Source organism: Simochromis diagramma, unplaced genomic scaffold (genome assembly GCF_900408965.1).
Source record: "Simochromis diagramma unplaced genomic scaffold, fSimDia1.1 OVJJ01000302.1, whole genome shotgun sequence".
NCBI classification, from domain to species: domain Eukaryota; kingdom Metazoa; phylum Chordata; class Actinopteri; order Cichliformes; family Cichlidae; genus Simochromis; species Simochromis diagramma.
In genome coordinates, this window is record NW_024386792.1 from 15,072,492 (window position 1) to 15,090,488 (window position 17,997).

General features: G+C 41.5%; 1 protein-coding gene across 1 annotated transcript; it reads left to right on the forward strand.

Annotated features, from left to right (window-relative positions):
* The first annotated feature begins 6,602 nt into the window (after positions 1 to 6,602).
* On the forward strand, positions 6,603 to 12,682 carry LOC120729230 (CD209 antigen-like protein E). The gene is made up of 8 exons (XM_040024772.1): positions 6,603 to 6,911; positions 7,054 to 7,143; positions 7,366 to 7,428; positions 8,990 to 9,049; positions 9,125 to 9,187; positions 9,957 to 10,099; positions 10,213 to 10,313; positions 10,454 to 12,682. The coding sequence occupies exons 1-8, from the start codon at positions 6,788 to 6,790 to the stop codon at positions 10,596 to 10,598; spliced, it is 789 nt and encodes a 262-aa protein (XP_039880706.1). The 5' UTR covers positions 6,603 to 6,787; the 3' UTR covers positions 10,599 to 12,682.
* Positions 12,683 to 17,997: the final 5,315 nt, after the last annotated feature.

Genomic DNA, 17,997 nt, shown 5'->3' on the forward strand with positions numbered 1-17,997 from the left:
AGGGCATTCGTGAGAGACCATCTGCATCCCTGTTAGCTCTACCAGGTCGATACTTGATGGAGAACTGGAAGTCAGCGAGTTCAGCCACCCATCTGTGTGTGGTTGCATTCAGTTTTGCCGTTGTCAGCACATATGTGAGGGGGTTATTGTCAGTGTAGACAATGAAGGGTGGTGAATAGTACAGATAATCTCTAAACCTCTCACATATGGCCCACTTCAGGGCAAGAAATTCCAGCTTCCCTGAATGGAGGTGGTAGTTCTTCTCTGGGGCAGTAAGGGTCCTAGACCCATATGCAATAACCACTAGCTTCCCATTTTGTCTTTGGTAAAGCACAGCTCCAAGTCCCTCCTGTGATGCATCACAGTGTAAGATAAATGGTTGCTCGAAGTCAGGATAACCTAAAACGGGGGTCTGAATGAGGAAGTTGACGAGCTGACAGACCACCTGATGATGCTCAGCTGACCATGCCACTGGGTGAGAGGATGGTAGCTGACCCCCTTGATTCTTTGTCTTTTTGTTGTGTTTTGACTTCCTGTCTCTCCCTTCCCCTGGCTTTTCTGAAGAGAGCAGGTCATAGAGTGGCTTTGCAATGCGCGAAAAGTTAGGAATATAGTTGCGATAGTATGACATGAATCCCAACAGCTTCCTCACTTCCCCAATGGTGGTGGGGTTCCTTTGTTTTAAGGCTTGGACAGGCGCAATGTCAGCGGGGTCCATGGTGTGACCATCTTGAGTTACCAACCTCCCCAGGAATCTCACCTGATTTTTGAACAGTTCACATTTCCTGGGTGTTAATTTCACTCCATGGCTCTGATAACACTGCAGGACCTGCTTTAGATCATTTAAGTGGTCCTCAAATGTTTTTGAATGAACAAGGTTGTCATCCAAGTAAGGCAGACATGTGTCGTCCCGCATTCTTCCATCGACCTCTGAAACTCTGCCGGTGCAGACGACAGCCCAAAAGGGATTCTTACCCATTCATACAATCCCCAGGGTGTGATGAATGCAGTGAGAGGGCGACTTGACTCTTCCAGGAAGCCCTGGTGATAAGCCTTCCCTTGGTCTAAGACTGAGAACCAGGAGCTTCCTTTCAATGTGTTGAGCATATCCTGTATGCGTGGTATGGGATGGCGGTCAGGGATTGACTTCATATTTAGCTCCCTATAGTCACAGCACAAGCGGAGGCTGCCATCTTTTTTTCGCACACATACGATGGGGCTGGAGTAGGAGGATTTTGATTTCTTTATCCACCCTCTATTCAGCAAGTCTTCCAGATATTCTTTTACTTCTTTATGAAGTGGCTTAGGCACTGATGTATATGTTCGGCGAACAGGTGTGGGGTCGCTGAGGCGGATCTTAAGCTGCAGTGAGGGGATATTGCCAACATCCTGTTCATCACGAGCAAAGGCATTACTCTCCTCCCTTAATAGCTGCCTGATCTTCAGCTGCTGTGCCGGAGAGAGATGGTCGAGGGGAACTGGGGGGTCCCAAACACCTTCACTGTTGCTTCTTGTTCTGTTTTCCTGTTCCCCAATTTGGCTAGCTGGAGGTGCAGCTGTTGCTTGTACAGTAGGTCTTGTTGTTCCCAACTGTTCTATTTCCACTGCCACTGTGTTAGCTGGGTAAATAGTTCGGACCCTCTGAGTTTGTCCCAAAACAGTTCTCAGAGGCAGTATGATCTCATAAGCTTTGGTATTAGTGACTGGGAGGCTAATACGGGACCAGCTGCCTTGCTGTAAATGGGCAACGCACTCTTGCACCTCCAATCCCTCTGGCATCTGAGGGTAGGGGCTGGGCTCGAACAGGACATCCTGACCTGCTGGGAGTGGGCCTGCTCTCACACTACACTTGACCACTCTTATCTGACCAGGTGGGATACTCATTAATTCTCTCCCAATTTTCACTCTGCCGTCACCTAGCCTATCATCTCCACTCTTCATCACCTTTATAAAGACCTCAGCTTTCTTACAGTCAATGGAGAATGCTGTGCTAACAGCTTCTGTTACAGCACGAGGTGGCTCTATTCCCCTCTCTAGCATGTATTCAATCACGTTGAAGCCAATTATTGGCTCCTCCGCCACCCCATCTTCCTGAGCTACTACTAGTACTGGCACAAGAAGCTCTAACTGCGCAGCCTCTTCTGTGGGCAACCTGAATTTGATTTCAACCCACCCGGAAAATGGGATTGGTGTCTGCTTTACTGCCCTCCCATCTAATATACCAGGCCCAATGATTTCAGTTAAACTCCTAACTTTGAGGTGTGGGATGTTCTGTTGTCTCCATTTTTCATTTATGAGACAAACCTGTGATCCTGTGTCCCACAACGCTGTGGTTTTTACTCCCTCAAGCAGGCAGGTGATCATGTGCTTCCTCCCAATAAGATTGAGGAGCTGGGCTCTTCGCTTTGGGGAGAGGAGGCTGACGGAGACCGCTTCATCCCTCTTATCTTGTGTGGCGGCTGCTACTTTTGTCTCCAAATGTTTTATACTGTCCGTCAAGAGTTTGTGAACATCTTGTTGTTGCTCACCTTGGTTTAGTAGCTGAAAAGAGGGTGACGGGCGTGGGTTCACCGTGTTAGCTGACATACCAATCTGCTCTGCCCTGTCTGGAAGTTTTCTCCGGGTGCGGCATCCCCTTGACAAATGCCCACTTTGTCCACATTTGAAGCAGTGGTCGCAGTTTTCTCCTCTATTGCTGTCCTGACAATCCCTGCAGCCACGTTTGAGACTTGGGCGGTGTGAGGGAGAAGGTCGGTGCGACTCACGAATAACTCCTTTTATTTCAGCTATTTCCCCTTTTAGTTGATCGATGATATCAAACAGCTCAGTTTCCTTGAGTGGTACTGTTGCTGGTGCTTTAGCAGCTTTACCTTTTGTCGAGGTGGAGAATGGCTGGTCTTGCCCACCCACTGCACCAACCGCTGCCTCCTGCACTGACTGTGCCTCTGCTTTTATCTCTCTTACTTTCATTTCTTGGGTGGTCTTTCTGAATTTTTGTTGCCTCTCCCACTCAAGGCTGGCCGCTTCATTTGTCTTTGCAATCAGCACATCGTCAGTGACTGCTGGATCATCCAGGTAGGGTTTGATCTGGTATTTCACATTGTCGCTAATCAGACCTGTGCCAACGGCTCGCAGAAACTTTTTCTGAATCAGTTCGACACTGTATTGTTCATCTGTCCCTGGCTCCCTTGATGATGCTAGGAGTCTTTCTTTCAGCTCGATTGCCCTAAATAGAAAGTTCTGTGGGGACTCATTACTTCCTTGAGTGATATTTATCAGACGATGATAGAGGTCAGTAGAGCTATCCTCCTTGTAGTGTCCCCTCAGTATGGTACGAAGCTGCATGAGGGTGAGGTCTGTTTTAATCTCCAACATATCACGGAGACTTAGGCCTGGGCTTATGGCCCTAACAACAGCTTCAATAATTTCAGCTTCGCTGTGATTCTTTTTAAGTCCCATTTCGATTTGATGAATCAGGTTGGAGTATGACAGTTTGTCTTTCTGACCCCGTTCCCCAATTTGGCCACTGATTCTAAATTCCCTGCGTATAGTCACTTCAGGGGGCTGTGTTGCTGGTGAAGCAGGTAACGGTGATGGACGAGTAGGTAGCTGTGCAGCCAGACCCTGACTAGTTTCTTGGGAGGCCATTCTGTCTGTCAGTCTTGCCATTTCTTCCTCTAACCTTTTTGTTAGACTCAGCTAACTCAGCTTGTCCCTGCACCCGTACCAGTTCCTCGGGTGCAGGGAAAGCTAGTGTTCATCCATCAAATGCTCCTGTGACTACTTCCAGCCGAGGCCCAGTCAACCTCAGCACCCGTACCAGTTCCTCAGACGGGGGTCACTGGCCTCCAGCAGGTTTCTACACCCATACCAGCTCCTAGGATGAGGCCAGCCGAGGTCCAGTCCACTCCTGTACCCGTACCTGTTCTTGGGTGGGAGAGGTCTGTGTTCCTAGGGTGACAGTGTTCCTTTCCCTGTTCCTAGGATGACGGTGGCAGGACCCAGACTGTCCCTGCACCCATACCTGTTCCTCAGGTGGGGAAGGTAGACTTCAGTTCTGTGTTCTGTGGTGCCTACGTTTTCAACTTATTTACTCGCGTAAAACTGAAAAACTACAGGCTCTGAAATGTACTCAAAGCAAGAAAGGAAAAAATAACTCTTTGTAAGAAGCTTTGTGCAAAGCTAAACAAACCCTTGTGCTATATTAATCTAATCTAAAAAAAAAAAAAAGAGTATTAATAAATTAAAATACAACCTTTACATCAGTTTTAATTTGAATTCCAATTCAATCAGCTTGAATCAATTAAGTAGAAAATGAGCAAAAGAAGGAAAATTAAAAAATAGCTATATTTTCTGTTGGGTGAGTTTGACTGGCACTACTGTTTATGGTGTCATTATACTAAACAGTATGAAGGTGAATTAATCTTAGCATTATTTTAACTTCTGTAGTTTCACTTCAAATTCATCTCTGCTATACTTAATGTAACCTAACTCTGACCATGAGCACACCATCCACTGTGCACCACTCAAACACAATGCTTTATTTTAAATTCATCATATTAATGCAAGCTAACTAGATTATCCTGAACTATGGTGCATTTTCATGAAACCTTTAAATGACACATTAGCCTACCTCAGTTGGTTTCGCAGCAGCTTTATGAGCACTTAGATGTAAGATTTAAATTTCCAGTTTATTTCATTTCATTTAATTTATTTATTTATTTCACACATGGTTCAACAGTGTTTCATTTCCCACATACAGATCCTCCTTCCCATTAATATAACACTGCACCCATGGGTGAAAAGGAGCAGGAAGAAGAATAAATTCTTGTTAGCACCTGCCCCCTATGTGCAATCCAATTATTCTTACAAGAGGACGCCAGTAACCCCCAAAAATCCCTCTAACGTGTATCTTTATGTAACAATGCAAAACTAAACAACAAATCTGTATAATCAGCAATATACAGCACTAAATGGCAATGAAAATTGTTCCTTCCACATTTAGCCCAAATTACTTTCATGTTCTTCATATTGATTTATCCTTTTAAGTATATAACACATTTTAAAACGGTGCATGTTTGTACAGCTCTTGAGATTATCTTGAAGAGAATTCCATATCCTTATACCCTTAACTGTAGGACACATTTGTCTTTGTGTGGTCCTAGCAAACTGATGCTTAAAGTCAAACTTCCTTCTACTGTCCCCACTTCCTGAACACAATACAAACGCATACCACATAGCAGAGGTTAAATCTAATCTCTCCCTCCTCTCCTACACTGTCTTTGTCTTTCTCCATCACTGAGTGAAGTTAACTTTTATTTCTCTCCCTGTGAAATACAGCAGCTGTACTTTTAGCAAGCAACACACTGTGTAACAAACTGTAAACAGAAACTGTGTTCACCAATGTTTGTTGATCGGATAGAAATGTTGCATTTGAAATTACTTGCTTTTCTCGCTCCTCTTCTGTAGTGCTAGATAGTTGATGAAGTACGCAACTATAACTTACAGACATCTGCACTCGTTCCAGTCTACTTTGACTCTGACTATGGTAAATGGGTTTGGCTCCTCCTTCTCTTTTATGCTACATACCAGACTGTTTTGAAAATGTAGGCAGTAAAAAGTTCTCATATTTCTTTAACAATGTAGGGAATAAAAGTAAAAAGTTGAATAGAATACTAAAAATTCTACTTAAGTACAGTATTAAAAGTATTTGTACTTCATTACTTCCCTCCTTTGCTGCAAATAAACCCCATAATTCAGAAATTATTGGTAATGCTTGGGAAAATAATTACTGGAAATCTTAATTAAAATGTTCAGGCACCTCTGATGGAGAGTTGCACTTCAAACTAATTTTTTATTTAAGCTTGTTAAGAAATATATATATTAAGAATAAACTCTGAAGAATAAACTGAAGAGCCGAACATTTAGAATGACAAATTAACTGATGACAAAACTTACAAAACCTAACATAACGCTCTGGAGGTTTCTTACACTATGAATGTGTTATGATTCATTGATTTTTTTTAAATTTGCATTCTGTAACAGCATACCAATTTTGTGCTTTTGGTGAAGTGAAGTATTAACCAGTTTGTAGCGCCGCTTGCTGTGTGGATAACAGTGTCTAGAGTAACTTTTAAGGTTAAAATTTATAATGAACCAAATAAAGGTCTCCATTATAAAAATTCAGGCAAATTATAAGATGCAAATAGATATACAGAAATATCTTTGTTTCTTCTGTTCACATAACTGTTTTAAAATAAATGTATTTATAATCAAACTAACCAGACAGGCAGTAACACAGCCTTAAGAGACAAACATGAAAAAACAAATATTTTTCTTTTGAGTAAGTACAACAGATAAAGAAATAATGTTCTGATAATAGAATGTGTGACAGAAGTAAAGGGCGTGGATGGTAAAGTGTCATTTTGATAAAGTGTGAATGTGTGTGTGAATGGGTGGATGACTGGTTGTGTAAAGCGCTTTGGGGTCCTTAGGGACTAGAAAAGCGCTATACAAATACAGCCCATTTACCATTTACCAAAGTACTGATTTAAAAAAAAAAAACAATAAAAATGAAAAAACAAAAAGACAGGAAATCTGCTGCTTGCTAGACACTTTTATATGCGTCTCTTCCTTCCTGTCCAAATGAGGTTAAAAGTGTGATGACATTTCTTGAAAAAAAAAAAAAAGACAAATGAGGAAGAAAGTATTTTCCTGTGTAAGCAACTTGAAAAACAATGCACAGTGACTAACGGTTGTGCAAGGGTCACATCAATTTCTGTTAAACATGAAAGGCCATAGAGATGAATCTGGTATGGTTCTGGATATTAGAAACCTCAGCTCTCCAGCCAGGAGTGTTGGCTTGAACCGGTTCACTGATGAAAGCGTTGAAGCTACTGCATCTGTGTCAGGTAAGACACAAATGAAATTTTAGTGGGGTTTTTTTACACTTTTTAGTGTGTGTAATGAATGTGTGTGTGTGTGTGTGTGTGTGTGTGTGTGTGTGTGTGTGTGTGTGTGTGTGTGTGTGTGTGTGTGTGTGGTCCTTTACAGGAGGAAAGCTGCATAAATGGATTGCTGGGAGCTTTTGTCTCTTATGTATCCTACAGGCTGCTCTCAATGTTTCCCTGCGTCTGGCTCTGCGTAAGATGGCTTTAATTATAACTTAAATACTCATGTTAATAAATGTTGTTATTGTGGAAACAGACAACAGAATGGTCTATCACCACTGTTGCCATCTTATGTATAAATGATGCATGATGTCCCTAAGCTAGTTTATTGTTACGGTTATTTAAAAGAATAGTTTTAAAGAAAAATGTTGTGTTGGGTGGTCATAATCTGATATTTTGCTAATCTCTACACTAGGTACTGATGTTACCTGTGAAAATCGAACTAATGTAGAAGACAGTTTGAAGAAGATCAACTTTGGTAAACATCATGGGGATAAAAGCCCTCTAATAGTCACAAATAAATGCTTATTAAATATTGTGCACACATAATTTGTCAGGTTTTATAAATGCCACATAATAATTAAATAAAGCTGCCAGAAATATGGATAAAAATTTACAGTGTGCAAATAAGCACGAACTATATACACTACCAATCAAAAGTTTGGACACACCTTCTCATTTAATGGTTTGTCTTTATTTTTACTACTTTCTACATTGTCGTCGTCATCATCATCATCATCATCATCATCATCGTCATAATAGTTTATGTATATATCACCTTAAAAACGCGCAAGCCTTACCAAAGTGCTGAATAACAGAAATATAAGAGATACAATAAGAATAATAAATACGATAAAATAATAAACATTGTAAAAACAATAAAATATAAGTAAATACAAGTCAGAGTCAAAAGCCAGTGAATAAAAATGCGTTTTTAATCTGAATTTAAAAACCAGCACTGATGTTGATTGACTAATGTGAAGAGGAAGATTAGATTGTAGATACATACTGAAGATATCAAATATATGAAGCAAGATATATGGAAGAATGTAGGCAAGAAAAAAAATGATAAAGAACTTGATGTAAGTTTTAGATTGCTGAAAGAAGCCACCCTTTGCTTTGTTGACAGTGCTGCTAACCCTTGGCCTTCTCTTACTTAGCTTTATGATCACCTGAAATAGTTTTCACTTCACAGGTGTGCCTTGTTTGGGTTCATTTGTGGAATTTCTTACCTTCTTAATGGAGTTGCGACCATCAGTTATCTTGTGCAGAAGTCAGTTTGGTACACAACTGACAGCCTATTAGAATTCATGCTATAGCAAGAACAAATCAGCTAAGTAAAGAGAATCGACAGTCCATCATTACTTTAAGAACTGAAAATAAGTCAGTTATTAATTTGTTAAAACTTTGAATGTGTCCCCAAGTGCAGTCACAATACCATACCATACACTTTGCGTTTAGTTGGACCAGCATTTATTTTTCAACAGGACAATGACCCCAAGCACACCTCCAGGCTGTGTAAGGGCTATTTGACCAAGAAGGAGAGTGATGGAGTGCTGCCCCAGATGGCCTGGCCTCCACAGTCACCTGATTTGAACCCAGTCGAAGAGATGGACCGCAGAGTGAAGGCAAAGGGGCCAACAAGTGCTCAGCATCTTTGGTAACTCTGTTGGAAAACCATTTCAGGTGACTACCACATGAAGCTCATCGAGAGAATGCCAAGAGTGTGCAAGTTATCAAAGCAAAGGGTGGCTATTTTGAAAAATCAAAAATATATAACACATTTTGAGTTATTTAACCCTTTTTGTTTACTACATAATTCCATATGTGTTCATTCATAATTTTGATGCCTTCAGTGAGACTACAATGTAAATATTCATGAAAATAAAGAAAAACCATTAAATGAGAAGATGTGCCCAAACTTTTACCTGGTAGTGTATACTTTCATACATTTATGCAATACATTCAGTTTAAAATTATATGTTTTTATCATGCTCTGCTTATGTTTCAAGTGTTGGTAAGCTCTCTAAAAATATCAGCTTTGCAGGATTCTATGAATAAGGAGCGAGAAGAGCAGAAGAGGCAACTCGATTATATTGGTGAATACACGTGTTTCCATTAGTTATCAGAAAACTGGATGCATGTAACAGCTCGTCTCTCTTATCTTATGGCAGCTTCACAGCTGAATTTCCTGACAAAAGAGAGAGAGGAGTTGAAGAGGAAGCTAGGGGACTTTGGTAAGTGTGAGCATGAAACTCATACTCATACTCATAACATGATCATATCGTTTTCTTGCTGCCAGGATTGCACAACCAGTTATTGGGTATAGGTGAAAATGCTCTTTATGATTTCCTTACTGTACTGCCTTATGCAGAATTTTCTGTTCTCGTTTTAGTCATTGCTGACATCGCTGTTGGGTTTTGTTTAGTTTCTGTTCTTCTAAGTCACGTCTGTTTTTGTATTTAATCTTTCTATGTTCCGTGGTCTCCCTCCTATCTTCCCTCTGTGTCAGGTTCATTTTATTTTCCCAGCTCTGTTGTTTCTACGTGTTGTGTTGTGTTTACTTCCCCATCTCATTATATCAGTTGTGCCACCTATCCCCTCGTTATCAGGAAGATATATTGTGTCTGTCTCCCTCTGTCTATTGTGGCACCATCCCTCAGCTCTCACATCTGTGTGTACACTAGCTCTTTACCTCCCTCCTCCAGGTATCTTCTAGTGCTTTTGATCTTGTGTAGTTTGGGCTTTCATCAATAAATGTTCATTTTAAGTTTACTCCTTCCTTCTGTGTCTCTGCATTTTGGTTCCACAAATAACCAGCTCAAACAACAACACATGACAGGGGATATACCCATTCACAGCACTATACACTATATACACAATACCAAACAAACACATTCAAATGAAAACTATGTTGTATCTTTTAACATTTGACACTTATTTCACAGGTGTTATTTAGGTTTGTACAATACTGTAACTACAGTTCATTCTTTCTTCTCATGAAAGCTCACTATGCGCAACAAGGTTGGCTGTATTTCAACGGCAGTTTCTATTATATTTCTTCAATCACGAAAACTTGGCAAGACAGTAGAGATGACTGTTTGCAGAGAGGCGCAGTCTTGGCAATCATCAGCAACACAGAAGAACAGGTATGTTCATTTATGATATAATTAGATAACAGAGTGAAACATTTAAGTAAAACAAAAATGTGTGTGACATCATTTCAATGGTTGATTGCTGCATGTTTATGTTTATGTGTAAGGAATTCATAAGGCTGCAGCAGAAGGTAATGTGGATTGGACTGACTGACAGAGAGACAGAAGGAGTTTGGAAATGGGTGGATGAGACTCCATTGACGGCAAGGTTTCCACTTTAAAAATTAATCAAATTAAATAATTCCTCTATTTACATGTTTAGATTGTAAATATCATGAAATTGTTGATTTTAAGTTGTTTCTAATTTGCATGTGTTTGTGTTGCGATTTTGTCCTCTTTATCTTTCAGCTTCTGGTACTCTGGGGAACCCAACAATTTTAAACGCAGAAATGAAGATTGTGTAGTAATAAATCACTACTATGATTATGAAAACAACTGGAATGATGCTGCATGTGAAAACCTAAACTTTTGGCTCTGTGAAAAAGACATGTGAAACATGTGGGTTACAGTTTTGCTTTGTTCCTGCTAAATAGTTTTAATAAAATATCCTGCATTAAAAAAGTCTAAAATGTGAATGTTCCCCTTTAAGCCCTTTGTAAAACAGTAAAAGTAAAGATCTGTGTATTGTTATATCTCACTCAAGTGTTCATACAGGTTAATCAGGATTTAACAATTAACAGATCTTTGGGGCCTACTTTCCAGGCCACTAAATCTTAACCCAGTTAAATACCAAGTGCACAGATTATAGAGAAGAACTGCTGATAGCAGGTGTGTGATTTGTTTTTGACTGCAAGGCCACCCTGGCAAGTACATATTCAGTGGACGCAGGATTGACATACAGGGGACCCTGGTCCCCCAACTAAAATACTATGAAGTATGTTTATATAGTGTAGCCATGTCAAAAACTGTTTTTACAAATGAACTCATTCTCGCAGCTGGAAATACTCTGATTTAAGCCTTGCAGAAGCCAGAAAACATAAACTCACTGTAAATTAATTTGACAATTTTCTGCCATATTCTTATGTGGTGCAACTCGGACATTACATGGTTTTTATTAAAAGTTTAAACTTGGGAATATATTTTCCTCAATGTGGCCTCTAAGATAAAATGACTTTGAAACCTCTTGCATAGAGGAACCAGGGACCATAACAAAAACTGGCTCAACTAACAAACCATAACTTAAGATAGAACTACAGCAAAGCAGGAAGCTGTGTGCTTAAAACTGCAGATGCTGTCAAAAATGAAAGAAAGAAAGATAAGGAGGTTCGCTATATCCAACAAGGATGGATATACTTCAAACACAGTTTATATTACGTTTCATCTACTGAAAACACCTGGAATGACAGCAGAGAGGACTGTCTGCAGAGAGGGGCAGACCTGGTGATTATCATCAGCAGAGAGGAACAGGTACAGTATATAGGAGCAAAATCTGTTTCTGAGACACAAAGACAAAAGTGTCTCAGTATTTCTATATAAGAGAAAAGTCCTGGAATGATGTACCATGTGACAGTAAAAAAGTCTGGATTTGTGAAAAAAATGTAGAGATAATTTAACCCACCAGAAAAGATGTAAGATGTAAAATCATGACAAATATATGTAGTCATATAATATCACCATTCATTTCAGGTAGTCAGCTGATTTTAAGTGAAAGCAGAGAGGCAGAAGAAAAGACAACCAACATAATACTTTGTTTATAAAGTTGGTGTGCAGGCTGTTTTCTGTATATTATATGATCTTATATAAAGCTTCTCCAGCTTTTCTCAACATATTCCAGAAAAAACCTGAGTGCCATAAACATGTGGACTGATCTGTGTGAGGCAGGAGGGAGGTAGTGATGTGGCATTTCAAACCATATAGTTTTATCCTTCCGCACTGAGTAGTAAAATCTCCATCTTACTTACTTTTTTTTTTTTTTTTAATTTAAGACAACTCAAATGACCAGAGCTGATCAGCTTTTTGAATGAAAAGTACTAGTAACTTACTTAAACTGAGTTCTAAAAACAAGTTGATAAAAACTCAGTCGACTTAATATTTTTAGTTAAACACAATATTAGATTTTACAGTGTGAAAAGAATTTAGATAATGTTCAAATTTTCATTTAAAAATATATATCTTTACCTAAATGTGAATGGATTTTGCCACAATTAAACAAATATGTAGGACTACTTTCTTCCATTTGCCTAATATCGCTAAAATTAGAAACATCTGGTCTCAAAGTGACACTGAAAAATTCTATAGAGTCTAGTGTCCTACTTTAGATTTTTGCATTTTCTTTTTAGTGTTCTGACTATTTAGTAGGTTCTCGCCCCTGTGTCCCCTCCTTGTATCTGTGAGTTCCCTTGACTAGTTTCTCCTCCTTGTGTTTTATTTCCATGTTTTCCCCAGCCTGTTATGTCTGTGCTCTCCTCGTGTTCTCTCTCCCCCTCTGCGTACTTCCTGTTTTACTTTGATAGTCTCCCATCAGTGTACGTCCTGTCGTGTTTTCTCCTGCCCTGTCTTGATAAGATTATCAGTGTCACCTGTGTTCCCCGTTTGCTCCCACATCCCTTGTTATCCTTCTGTGTATTTATGTCTGCGTCTCCCTCAGTTCTGTCGCGTCCTCCCTCATAGCTGTGTGTGATTCTCCCCGTGTCTCCTAGTGCATATTATAATTAGTTTTTCCCAGTTTAATTTTGTATTGTTTATATTGCCTGTTTCCCAGCAATAAAGGTGTGCTTTTTAGTGATGGGCAGATGAAACTTCATGAAGCACTGAAGCTTTTCATCCAATTGGTTCACCCCAGCGCAAAGCTTCTTGAAGCTTCATTTGCTCTAGTAGGACATCTATTGGACGTAAAAATATTAGTTGGCATGAATTTGAAGAGTGTGGCCTTTTTGCACACAGCCTGTAAATGTCAACAACAAAAGGAGTGTGTAAAACATCTATATTGTAGTGATGGCAGTATACTGTGTATATTTATACTGCCAGTATGGAAAATGATCATTTGGAAATGCTTAAAATGGAAATGATCATTTACTGTGAGGTGAGGTGTGGTTGGGGTGTGGACAGTGGTTGTGCTTTTGTAACCTTGAGGTATGGACAGCTACACACTGAGGCTTTGAGCCTCAGTCCTGCCTGTTCACATTTTATTCTGTAAAAACTAAATTTTCACTGCTTTTATGACCTTTTTAGTGGGGAGAACATAGCTAGGATTTAATGATTTAACAAATATTTTAAATCCTTTGTCCACCACAATGCTAAATGGCTGGGAGTCCTCAATCACCATGCTAACCAGGTCTTCATCTATTTGAGATTGTTCTCCTGAGGAAAGACAATAAAGACAAAGCACAGATATAAATATCACACACGTAACTTATTACAGTTGTATAATATTGTTATATCATTTAGTAACATTACTGCATGCTATATTATCATGGCATTTGATGGCTCACCTGGTCTTGCTCCACAATCGGTGTTCCCCTTATTCTCATGCAAAGCTCTGTAGTGCCTAAGCATGGATGAGGTGTTGTTGTTATATCCCAGCTCCCTGGCACATAGCAAACACTTCACCTTGTACAAAAGTAACGACAGCTTAACATTAATTGTATTGCACCATCAGTATTATGAAAATACATCTTCTGTAGAAATTTACATACCTTGTTGGGAGGAATAAGATCAAAATGTTCCCACACAGGGGAGGACATCCTCCTCTTCTTAGCTGGCTCCATTCTCTCCTGACTTTCTCTCCTCACTCTCATAAACCTCCAAACTGTCTCCAAACTGTCTCCAAACTCTCACTAACCGCAACTCTCCATCAAACACCCACATTTTTGAATGAAGTCTGAGGGGTTTATATCGCTGTCATATCTCGCGGCAAAGTTCGAACCACTTCATGAACCAGTCACGTGGTACAGCCGGGCAGCGAGGCTTCGGACGTCATCATTTTCAGCTCCTCCCATAAATGAAGCAAGCCTCGATACGCGCATCGCGGAAACGCCCCCTCCATTACTCGACACAAGCTTCGAAGCCTCGATACAGAACGTCACATCACTAGTGCTTTTGAGTTTAAGTTCCGTTCCCGTGAGTTTGTGTTTGGTTCCAATTCCTGCTTGCCACACAGCCATAACGTGACAGTGGACACATTCAGCTAAAGCTAACACCACACCGGCTGCCTTTACCCAGTATTTTCCTCGCCAATGTCCGTTCTCTGGCAAACAAAATGGATGAGATACGGCTCTCCATCACTAACAACAGACGGATTATGGACTCAAATGTCATGTTTTTCACCGAAACATGGTTGAACAACAGCTGCCCGGACAATGCTATCGAGTTAGCAGGACGCCACACACACCGAGCCGACAGGCTAGCAGATGACTCCGGCAAGACCAGAGGTGGAGGTTTGTGCATTTATATTAACAATGCTTGGTGCATGAACTCCACTACTACTGAGAGTCACTGCTCACCTAATGCGGAGTTTTTAATGGTCAAATGCAGACCTTATTACCTCCCCAGAGAACTCACTTCGATCATACTCACTGCCGTGTATATACCCCCCGACGCTAATGCTAGGTTGGCCATGAAAGAACTTTCTGCAGCCATTAACAAACACCAGAATAAACACCCCGAGGCTGCTTTTATTGTTGCTGGCGACTTCAACCACACCAACTTAAAGACAGTCATCCCCAGATTCCACCAACATGTCTCCTGCCACACCAGAGGAGACAAGACTTTAGACCATGTGTATTCCAACCTGGCTGGAGCCTACAAAGCCACATCCCTCCCCCACATTGGACAATCGGACCATCTCTCCCTGTTCCTCACACCTCGGTATTCACCACTCATCCAACGTGTGAAACCTGCTGTGAGGACAATTAAAGTGTGGCCAGAGGGGACAGACGCAGTGCTCCAGGACAGATTTAAAAACACAGACTGGAATATGTTCACCCACACAGACCTGGACCAGTACGCCTCATCTGTACTGGATTACATCTCCGAAACCACAGACAGTGTCACCACCCAGAAACGGATCACCATGTACCCCAACCAGAAGCCTTGGATGAACCGGGATGTTCGTCTCCTCCTGAAGGCCCGCAACACCGCCTTTAGGTCAGGAGATGCACACGCCTACAGTACAGCCAGGGCTAATCTAAAGAAGGGCATCAAAAAAGCCAAACACCATTACAAAAAGAAGGTAGAAGAACACTTCTCCAACTCCAACCCCCGACGCATGTGGCAAGGACTCCAGACCATTACAGACTACAGGACCACCAAACCCTCCCCCGCATCCTCTGATGTCTCCTTCCTCAATGAGCTCAACAACTTTTATGCTCGTTTTGAGCGAGGGAACCCCACAACCACAACCGAAGCAGACGTGACGCCAGACCACCAACCTCTGACTCTCTCCCCCACCGATGTAGGAGCGGTGCTGAGCAGGATCAATGTCCACAAGGCTGCAGGTCCTGATGGCATCCCCGGGCGTGTTCTCAGAGCATGTTCTGGGGAGCTTGCGGGAGTGCTCACAGACATATTCAATCTGTCCTTGGCCCACGCTGTGGTACCGGCCTGCTTCAAATCCACCTCCATCGTCCCGATACCCAAAAACTCCAACCCATCTTGCCTCAATGACTACCGCCCAGTAGCACTCACCCCCATCATCACTAAGTGCTTAGAGCAGCTGGTCCTAGCACACTTCAAATCCTGTCTCCCCCCCACCCTGGACCCCCACCAATTCGCATACCGCCAGAACAGGAGCACAGAGGATGCAGTCTCCATCGCACTGCACTCTGTCCTCTCACACCTGGACAACAACAACACATACGCCAGAATGCTGTTTATAGACTTCAGTTCAGCATTCAATACAATCCACCCCTCACAACTCATCAGGAAACTGACAGACCTGGGCATCAGTTCCCTCATCTGCAAATGGTTACTGGACTTCCTGACCAGCCGCCCCCAACATGTCCGGCTGGATAACCGCTGCTCATCTACCATCACAATGAACACCGGTGTACCACAAGGCTGTGTGATGAGCCCTTTCCTCTACTCCCTCTTCACCCACGACTGCAGACCTGCTGATGGTTCCAACACCATCATTAAGTTTGCAGATGACACCACGGTGATTGGCCTCATCAATGACAACAATGAGGCCACCTACAGGGAGGAGGTGGATCGTCTGGCTGAGTGGTGCGACAGAAACAACCTGCTGCTTAACACCGAGAAGACCAAGGAGCTCATCGTGGACTACAGGAGGAATGCTGACCCACATCCACCCATCCACATTAAGGGGACGGCTGTGGAGCGTGTGAGCAGCTTCAAGTTCCTGGGAGTCCACATCTCTGAGGATCTCACCTGGACGACCAACTGCTCCAAGCTGGTCAAGAAGGCTCACCAGCGCCTCTTCTTCTTGAGGACTCTGAGGAAGAACCACCTGTCCTCAGACATCCTGGTGAACTTCTATCGTTGCACCATCGAGAGCATCCTGACCAACTGTATAACAGTCTGGTACGGGAACTGCTCTACCTCGGACCGGAAGGCGTTGCAGAGGGTCGTGAAAACTGCCCAGCGCATCGCCGGAGCACCACTTCCTGCCATAAAGGACATCTACAGGAAGCGGTGTCTGAAAAGGGCTGGGAAAATCATCAAAGACCCCAGTCACCCATCACATGGACTCTTCACCCTCCTGCCCTCTGGGAGGCGCTACAGGAGCCTCCGGACTAAGACCACCAGGTACCGGAACAGCTTCTTCCCCACAGCCGTCAGACTCCTGAACTCTGCCTCCTGACATCTGACCCACGTTAACACATGGACTGAACATACAAACACCCACAATGGACAACTGTACCCTCAAACACACAATAATAACATGGACTGAACCACCACTCACAACCACTAGCACTTTATATAGCCTCTGTAGAAATTATATCTCACTTATCTTAACTGCACTACTGTATAGCTCTGTGTAAATAATCATTCTGTACATTTGATAATTTTTAATCCTACAACTGTTTACAACTTGCATAGTTCCCATTTCTGTATAACTGTATATCTCAGATTTCTGTAAAGTTATTTATTTCATATTCTGTATAGTTTTTCATATTTATATCCTGTTCATATCCTGTACATAGCTTGTACTCACTACAGCCTGTACATACATATAGTTATAGAATATTCACAACATACTTCATACCGTGTACATTATAACATACCATAATAGACCCATTTCTGTAATATACTCACATATCTATATTATTGCTAATATATATTGTAATATATCTATATCACTAAAGCACTTCTGGATGGATGCAAACTGCATTTCGTTGCCCTGTACCTGTGCATGTGCAATGACAATAAAGTTGAATTCTATTCTATTCTATTCTATTCCCAGAACTCTCAATTATCCGTTATTTTTGGCTGTATTCATTTTCCCTTTAATTCTGACAAGCTTCCATTTTCCTGCCACTGATAAGTGCATGACACTGCTACCAGCATGCTTCTCCAGAGGAATGGCATCACAAAGGTAATTTCTTTTAAAAGCTTCTAGATTCAGATCCAGATTAAGTTTTACAACTTCCAGTATGACTGTTATGTACTGGTTACTTAAAGTGGCTACTGTCCACTGCACTCTAGTCCCAAGGCTCTATTGGTCAGGCTTATAAAGTGCTTTTAACATACGGCAGGTTGTCTAAACTGTACAGGGGAATTCAGTTAGAGAGACCATTACGCTGCTGGTCACCTTTCTGACCGATAATCTCTTGTTTGATGGTTTGTTTGTTTTTTTGTTTGTTTGTTTGTGTTTTCGTTGATTCTATACTTCTTCCTTTTTTCTCCCATGATTGAAACCAGTGTGCTGTTAAGAATGTTCAAAGCTTTATAAAAAGATATATAAACCCTTGACCTGCTGTTTCCCACCTCAA